Source organism: Phragmites australis, chromosome 21 (genome assembly GCF_958298935.1).
Source record: "Phragmites australis chromosome 21, lpPhrAust1.1, whole genome shotgun sequence".
Lineage (NCBI taxonomy): Eukaryota > Viridiplantae > Streptophyta > Magnoliopsida > Poales > Poaceae > Phragmites > Phragmites australis.
In genome coordinates, this window is record NC_084941.1 from 19,065,386 (window position 1) to 19,074,540 (window position 9,155).

General features: G+C 41.3%; 1 protein-coding gene across 1 annotated transcript; it reads right to left on the reverse strand.

Moving 5' to 3' along the window:
* Positions 1-270: 270 nt before the first annotated feature.
* On the reverse strand, positions 271-7,368 carry LOC133903956 (alpha-L-fucosidase 2-like). The gene is made up of 10 exons (XM_062345455.1): positions 6,915-7,368; positions 6,593-6,738; positions 4,522-5,372; positions 3,763-3,895; positions 3,092-3,250; positions 2,513-2,740; positions 2,261-2,362; positions 2,034-2,169; positions 1,049-1,244; positions 271-835 (listed from the first exon to the last, which is right to left on the reverse strand). Exons 1-10 carry the CDS (start codon positions 7,096-7,098, stop codon positions 526-528), a joined length of 2,445 nt encoding a protein of 814 aa, XP_062201439.1. The 5' UTR covers positions 7,099-7,368; the 3' UTR covers positions 271-525.
* Positions 7,369-9,155: the final 1,787 nt, after the last annotated feature.

Below are 9,155 nucleotides of genomic sequence, written 5' to 3' on the forward strand. Positions count from 1 at the left end.
TGGCCATTTATCCGACCTTGGTCTATGATAGCACCCCCTCCCCGGATCAAGATTCTTTAACTTCAGCAACGTGAAGTCAAATCCACCTGACTTCACATCAGAGGATCTCAATCCCCCCTCCTCTAGCACAAAGGTCATAGGCACAACTGCTTCGGAAGAGGACGGCAAAAAATTCTATGTTTGGGGTGGATGTGGTGTTGTATCTTCTAATTTGATTCTTACTGATGAATTGGATTCGTTAATTCAAAATGGAGCAGAGCAACAATGTAATCGTTTCTGGTGGTAGTAGCAATGCAAATACAAATACAAATACAAAATGCAACAATAAACATTCTCATACAAGCAACCTTCATTTCAATATGGATGAAACTATTAAACCATACACCAATCATTAGCAGCAATGGAAACACAGCTCATAACTGCAACACTTCACATTGTCATACAAGTAACCTTTATTTCAACCGAAGGAAATTTTGCAAACCACATACCGATTCATAGAGATGTCCGCAAATAACTCCGAGATATTTATTTTTCCAGGGGCCATGTCTCAATGCACTGTAGACGCCCATTGAACTTGTACGCGTTTCCACCTGAAACGCTGAACATTGTAACTTGAACGCCATAATGCAGCTTTACAACCGAATCCCCTCTGCCGGACCACAGCAATGCTTCCTGGAGCTCCCCTTCCTCCCAGCAGATGTTCACGGTCACATCGCCCCGAGCTCTTAACCCTTTTATACAGCCCCTGGGCCACTTATTGCGTGGGAGCGCGGGCAGCAGGTAGAGGTCTGTGAGGGTGCTCTGAAGCAGCATTTCAGCTATTGCAGCCGTGAATCTGAAAGAGCACAGAATTAGAGACTCTAATAATAACAGTTCAGGTACAGGTACTGGATATCAGGAAGATTTTTCTGCTCTGCTTCATATCAACTTTTTTAATAGTAGGTACAAACCAGGATTGGTTAATTGGTAAGGAAGCAAAACTAATCAGCTAGAATCATGCATAGCATAAACGGTTGCTGTGTACTTAAAGAGTGAGAATACTTCGTACCCGAAGTTTGCATCGATCTGGAAAGGCGGGTGCGCTGTCCACAAGTTGGTATACAGTCCACCATTAACGCCAAATGTTTCACTAGGAGGAATCAGATTGATCAACTTTAGTATCATTCTATATGCATTTTCGCAGTTCATGAGACGTGCCCACAAAGCCATCTTCCACGTAAGTGACCATCCAGGGCCATCTTCCCCTGATAAGAACCCACGGTATGTTAGCTTAATAAGTCAGGAAAATACAATTCTTTCGGTAAATATATATTGCACACTGTCATAAAAAGCTCAGTGCCACAACTGTATGACTCGGTTTCTTTTTCCTGCCTCATGAATAAATAAGATACCATACAAAAAAAGTCAACCCTAGGGGAGAGAGACGTTTCGCAGGCATTGTCAGCTATAGGTCGAGAAAAGGCGCCGAAGGCCGGTGGCCAAGGGGCATCGCTGAAAGCCGCTTAAAGGCGGCCCAGGACCACACTGGAGGCCACACCACAGCGAGGCACCTTTTTTTGCGAGAGCCGGAGTTCGAGCCCTGGCCGGCGGCATCTCAACTGGACGCACTACCACCGCGCTAGAAGCTTTTGTACTTGAACTTTTACACTTTTGCTATTATGGGACCATCCACCATTGCGTACTAATCACACAAGACTGCTCCATGCATTTAATTAAAATAAATGGACAGTTGCTAGTCACAACATATCAATACATAATAACAGATGCAATATACTTCAAATTGGCATTTGTTTTGCTTCGAAACAAGTAAAACATGGGGATCCTAACATGTTATGCCCAATGTAGATAGTTCATAGAGGTTTATAGGTGTATATTCTACATGCATCTTTCTGTTATTGCCTTGTATTTTTGGGTCATAAGACTCTTTGACACCATCGCAAGCTGTGGTCAATGGAGAATTCACATGATGTTTAGGTATAATATAATCAAATTATGGAAATATAACATTACAATAAAATGCAGTTACTCATTACCTCGTTTTTTAAGGCTATTGGCAGCAGCTTGGCAAACCTCAGGATTTTTCTCCATGGTTATTGTATGACCAGGGTAAAGACCGAAGAGATGCGACTGATGCCTATGATGGACATCTGGGTCCTCAAAATCTTGTGCCTTCTTGCAGCAACAATAAACATGTGAAGCAAATAATGCTAAAAGACAGAAATTGAAACTAGATAAGGCAGCATGTAGTCGTTAACATTACCCACTCCATGATTGTGTGATCTTTAGCAATAATAATTGGAGGGAGCCTTGGGAGTGCTTGCTTGATCCTCTCAACAAGAATGGTATCAGATTTTCCTAAAACCTGTCATGTAGCAGAATCAAAGATTTACGTATAACTTATGATTGAGTCAGCACTAAATTCACAAATCAACAACTTTTAATATATACCACCCTCAGTGATATCTCTAATTTCAGTACTATACTCTAACTAGTCACTGCATGTAACTGGTACCTCTGCTGAGGAAATAACTGCCAGGAAAATCTCACGGATGATTGATATGTCCATCGTAGAAGAATAGCTCACACTAGCAAGCTGACCACCAGTACCAGGAGCGATGAAAGAATGCTCTGGAGAAGTAGAGGGGTTTGTTTCCAAATACCCTCGAGGCCCCTCAATCAACCAATCAACCAGAAACAGAGCGCATCCTTCCAGCAATGGATATGCATTCTCCAAAAACTCCTAAATGTTCAAAACCATAAGTAGTGTTTCGTAACTGTAAAGTGGCTAATACAATTCTTGCATGAACTTTGGGACATCCTTGATGCATTCCATTTGTCTTAGTTGTTTCAAAGAATTTATTCACAATTAAATTGAGCTACTTGGATGTTCATGAACCTAATTTACAATTCTGGGCCATAGATATTTTGTGGGATTATCCACATAGTAATAAATTAAAGGAAACTTGCACATTCTCAGTATAAAATTATATAAACTTATACAAGAATGAAGTTATGTTCAGAGTGATCTCTTGTAAAATAAGATCACGATATTTGTAAGCTTATAATGTGATAGCACAGATAGTGATCGTACTTTGTCCAATGAATACTGGTAGTGTTCCCAAAGGTGCGTACAAAGCCAAGCGCCCCCCATTGGCCACACAGCCCACTGTGGATTTCCAGTAGATGCTGATGATTTTGCCCATATGTCTGATTTGTGGTGAGTTACCCAGCCACTTGCTTGGTAATTGATCTGTCATAAACACAGCATACCACCAATAATGGGAGAATGAAATCAGGTGGATATGCACATATGTACTTGAAGGATGACCTACAATAGCATAGAAGATACTGTTTTCTTCTAGGTAAATTGCTTCAGAGTTTTCTGGTATCACGGTCTAAAAATAAAAAAAAATAATGCTACTATGTTTGCAGTCATTTACCATTCTTCTATTAACAATAAAAATTATCAACTTTGATGACTGCCTTTATATCATGCACCCATATTAGATCATCTTACTGTCAACCACATATTCTAATAATTGTCATCAGACCTACAAGAATTAAACTGTCTGGACGCTCCAACAGTGGCCTTCCAGATGGTGAACATAGTTTCCAAGATAGGTTTAATATAATCCTCTAAAAGTTATCAGAACCTAAAGACAGAACCTAAAACAGACAATTTTTTACTTATTCTCATTCTATTCATTTTTTAGTGACCTCACTGTTCCATTAAAATGAAACAAAGGAATAACTAGAACATACTTTCGCTGTTTTAGCTCCATTAACTGCAAGGGATGCCATGAAGTCAAATAGTGGTTCTTGGCATTCACTAAGGTTGCAGGGAAGTGTTGGCCAGTAATTCATCTGAAGATTTATGTTCAGGGTAGGAGCAGCCCTGGAAAGCAAAGCAGAATTAATTTTTTATTATTAAAACTGGATTGCAAACAAATAAGCAATATGGCATCTTTAGAAAATGGAATCAGGAGGCTCCTAAATTACAATGTATATAGCATGACACAAATTAGATTTGGAATATTTTAGTAATAACACTATAAAATTACTATATATTTTGTTGTAATGATGTATTTCAAATGAACCAAATGCATATGATTGCTACAAGGTAAAGTATAGATGGAATAAGCAGAATAACTAAAATCGTATAACATGAGATATGAAGATTTCAGTTATAAAGTGTATGTTTGTACATGACAAACAAGGATTCTGTTGCTAAAATTTACAAGGTGTGGTAGAACTAAAAGAAACATATGTTGCATAAATTATGTTGTCAGAGGTTATAACTCAAGCACAAGTGCATGTCCATGTAACAATTGAAACTGCATAAATAGTACAAACTATTTTTTGATGTCACCAAATTAATAGCACACAATTTAAGTGAACAATTTGCGAATGCAATAAATTATGGTGTCTGCATAGAGCACCTATGCATAAAACAAGCAGAAAAGACTAGGAAATAACACATAATTGATTGAAAAATTTAAAGGAATAATAAAAAGAACTTACTCCCATGCAGGTGTGATATCTTGGTTCCATATTCCTTGCAGGTTAGATACCTGTGTTCCAGGCCGAGAGCAGGAAATGAGAAGATAGCGACCATATTGAAATAAAAGTTCAACCAAAGAAGGATCCTCATCGCTTCGAAAACTATTCACTCTTTCTGCTGTTGTTTTCATGGCTTCACCAACTTCTTTCAGGCTTCTCTTTTCAAAGGTTGATGAATGTGATAATTGTAATGTGACACGGTGAAAGAGACCCTGATAATCTTTTAAATGAGCAGCTTCCAGCTCTGAAAATGTGACATTCGTGCTTATCTTCAACGTTTCCAGAGCTGCTGATACTGGATCAACTTTTGAGTCTGAAGGACTCACAAAAGGTCCATCGAAAGAGGAAGAAGCTGTAATAAGCAAAACAACCCAGTCTGCATTATCGATTCTCAACTTTTGACCATTCAGAACTGCTGCTTTTGCCCCAGCACCACCCATCTGCAAGCTGAGGACAGCTGCAAACTTGATGCCAGTAGCATCATCGGTTCCATTTTTCTGCAGTGTGGGTCTTCGTTCAGGGCAGGTACCTTCCATGATCATCTCGTTTGCGTTAACTAAATGTACATTGTGGTTTAATTGACTGTTCAAGGATAATGTGAAGGATACATGCCCTGATTTGTTTGCAGAGATCTTGGTGACAAAGACTTGGTGTGGATTTGAGCAGAAGTGCTCTCTGGTGTACTGAACTGCTCCAACATTGTACGTGATGTACACAGTTGCAGTATGTAAATCAAGCTCTCTTTTGTAGCAACTGCACTCCTGATTGGATGTTTCGAACTCTATGTTTATGTCTCCAAGTGGTTGGTAGACCTTCATAGAAGGAATAAAGATGAGATATCTTTCCTTCTAATGTATATGAACATCTAATGCAGATTATCACAACAGCAATGCTGCATGTACAGTGACTCATCCCATCATTTTACAATTATGGAATACACATAATGTTCTCAATTCAAAAGTCAATAACGATCATGGTATGAGTAAGTAAATAACAATCGTGCCAGGGGCAGACCTCATTGGATTCGAATGCCCTGCATACTATGCATATATCATGTAATTCGTATCAAATGGTACACACTTGTAGCCTAAAAGAGCTCAGTAGCAAAATTTAACATTCTAATCTCTCAATAATCCAACCGTCCATCCTCATCGTGACCCAATTACTCCATCAGTCCAAGAAACAAACCACCGATGCCCAATTTCCTGATCTCTTTCTCACCTAGACCAACGGAAGCAATGAAAACAAGCATGGATTGGAGTGCAGAAGGGGAGCAAAGGGGGGTGACCAGTGGCAGCCTGCCAGGGGCACGTCGAGGAGAGCGTTGGGGGACGACTACAGGGTTGCAATGGGGACGATGGCGGTTTCAGCTGAAGGGGAGGAAGACAGTGTAAAAGGGAACTTGCCTGAGAAGAAGCAACTAACCCGTGGTAGACGAGGCAAGATGTGAGAATAAATATTGCATTTTATCAAGAGCATGAATTCCAATGGTATGTTTGCAAAGCGGTACAAAAATAGTGCTATGTCATCAGTTTTGCCAAATTTTTATTATTTCGAGTTCGAATGCCCATCCTGCAAATCCTGGGTCCGCCATTGAATCGTGGTACAAGTTCTTCAAATATCATACATCAATTCTTAGAAATAAGCAAGTCCTATTGAACTATCGCCAAAGATAATCAAACTAGTTTTAATTTGGTGGTGTACCACACATTTATATTTAAGCCATGGCCAACTGGAGGCTAAAAAGAAACATCTGCCATCAATTAAAGTCTATCATGTACAAGCTGCATAAGAGTGGTCGAATATATTACTGAAGGTTCATTGCACAGAAGAAAAGAATTTAGAGACAACCCTATCACTAGGAAAGAAAATAGATAAGTAGCTGTACTGACAATTGAATACACCACTCTAAGTTGGCAGGTGGTCAAGCATAGATGCTATATTACAAAATTTTGCATCACAGAAACAAAATAATAAATAGCCCGCCTGCTACACGGAACAGAACACAGTTACAAGCTCACATCATGCATACCTCGTTCAGGCCATCGGTAAGGCCCGAGGCTGCAGCAGTGGCTTCAACAAACCGTCCTTCATCAACGAGCTTCCTGACCACTGCAAGGGCAGTGGGTGCATTGATATCAGTGTAGTCTCCAGGCGCACCGGTCCATAGAGTGTCATCTGCAAGAACATTTTAAGCCAGCACGTTACAGCTACTATCTTCAATTGTCTTGTGCCAACAAAGTGAAAAGGGTTGGCGCATATGCATGCTCTGGTTGGGGCATTGCGTCGAACGCCTGCTGGGCGCCGTTCTTGGAGCGAAACCGTGTGCAGGCAGAGGACCAGAGGTCGCTTACGGTTGAGCTGGAGCTTCTCCGAGCCGACGCCGCCCCAGACCATCGCGCCGAGGCTGCCGTTCCCGATCGGCGCCGCGTCCGTGAAGTTCTCTGCCGGGGAACCAAACACCACCTTCAGCGGCCGCTCCTCTGCCGCGGGCGCCGCCGCCCATGGCCGCCCAGCCCCTGTCGAACCCCGGTCCATTGGAAAGAGAGAGATAGAAGGGCCTGTTTGTTTGGGATTATGGATTATGGATTGTGTTCTACAATTCAGATTCAGAACTGAATTATAGTACAATCTGCAATCCACTTGGAAAAACTTCTACAATTCAGAATCTAGATTTTCATAATTTAAGAGAAACAAACAGGCGCATAGTGATGGTGGGAGGGAGAGAGCGCTTAAAGCTTGGCAAGCTTTCCATTTTCTGTTGGTTTCTGTTTCCTGGTGGGTTTTCAGTTTTTAGTATGCTGCGTTGCTGCTCCCCAGTCCCTGCTTTGTGAAATTTTGAGACTGGATAACTATTCAAAAACTCCAAAATGACAATCGCGTCATCGAGGGTAGAGTGCACGGCACAGCACATCGCTGTCCGCATTCTGCTGCCGTGCATTCCAGGTAAGTGTGTCGCAGCTACACATCAAATGACAAACCTGGCAAACCCAAAACGATAAGCATGCTAGCTTTGTAAGTTAGGATGCTCAGTGCACAAGTTTCCCAACTTTTAAGGCAAGGCAGCACACTCATCTATCTGAATGCGGCAGGGCAGGGAGGTTACTGCAATCGAAGAGCTCTCGTTTACATGGCATTTGGGCATGCAAAATTTCACCTGAATTCCCACTTCAATTTCATCGGACATCACCGAATTCCCACTTCAATTTGCAACATAGGTGAGCGGTATTCGTAGCCAGCAACAATGTTTGCAATTTAGGCGAGCGGCATTCGTGGCCAGCAACAATTTGAAACAACAGGTCTGTGTTGATCACCGTGGCATTGTCAAATCGGCAAGAAGTATGTTTAATGAAGATACTTTTCAATGCAATGTTAGTTCTCGTAATGAAAAACTGACAACAATGAAGGAAGCAAGGAGTCAAACTTAATCAATGAAGGAAGCAAGGAGTCAAACTTAAGAGCCATTTTCATCTTTTTTACCTGTGCTGCGACTGTTATCATCTGGATGAACTGTTGACAGAATGCAATGCGCGGAATAAGACGGGCAACGTCTAAATGTGCACATTGAAACGCGAATAAACACATCGTATAGATCAAGCGCGATTAAACATGCACAGAAAAGCAGAAGTTGGACTTTATGTGCAACGATTTATTGAAATTGGCTGTTTGCTAGCCTCTGAGAACATTTCCTAAATTTCCCCGCAACAGATTCTACCGTCCGATTGCAGCAGATGCGCGTTCTCAGACTGACCAAGTCTTCAAGCACTTCAAATCCCTGCTGGACCTGTAAACTTGTCCCGGCGAGAATGTGGCAGTCTGGTCTCCGTAGTGCAGCCTGGAAAGCGAATTCTGGCCACTGCTACACCATAGCAGACCTTCATGGAGGCTCCCTTCCTTCCAGCAGACGTTTACAGTCACGCCACCTCGGGCCTTCAGGCCTTTAACACAGCCATGAGGCCACTTGTACCAGCATTTCCGATAATGCAGCTGGGAATCTGCAAGAGAAGACCATTAGGACATGCATTAAGATCATAGTAAACAAATAGAAATGAGACTATTGCAAGGGCTCACATCACAAGAGTGTTATAGTAACTTTCACAAAACTACACATAATTTGAATAAACTATCATGAAACTGCAATCTTAATGGGATACTTTCACAAACCTACACATTCCTTAACATATCTGTCACAAAGATACACTTTTTTTTAACAAATTTTGTTGCAGTCAACAGTCTCAGAGCAACCGCGACGTGAACCAGATGCATCAGCTATTCAGCTACCACATGCTGGTTGACAATCGCAAGGTGTGGGTGGAGAAGCCCAAGGTTTTGGCACCCCTTTTCTTCTTCTTAGACACAGTGACAAACAGAAATTAGCATGTATCACAGTTAGGTCCAATTGATGAGTCTGTTGACTGGAACCAGAATTCTATAAAAAAATTATTGTTGAGACAGGTATGCCAAAGAATGTGTAGTTTTGATCAAAGCCTGTTCACTCGATGTGTAGTTTTCTGATATTTTTCCTTAAAAGTATTGTTTTGTGACAGTTTGTTAGCAAGTTTAGTCCATAAAATTTACTCAGGATATTCTGTAGG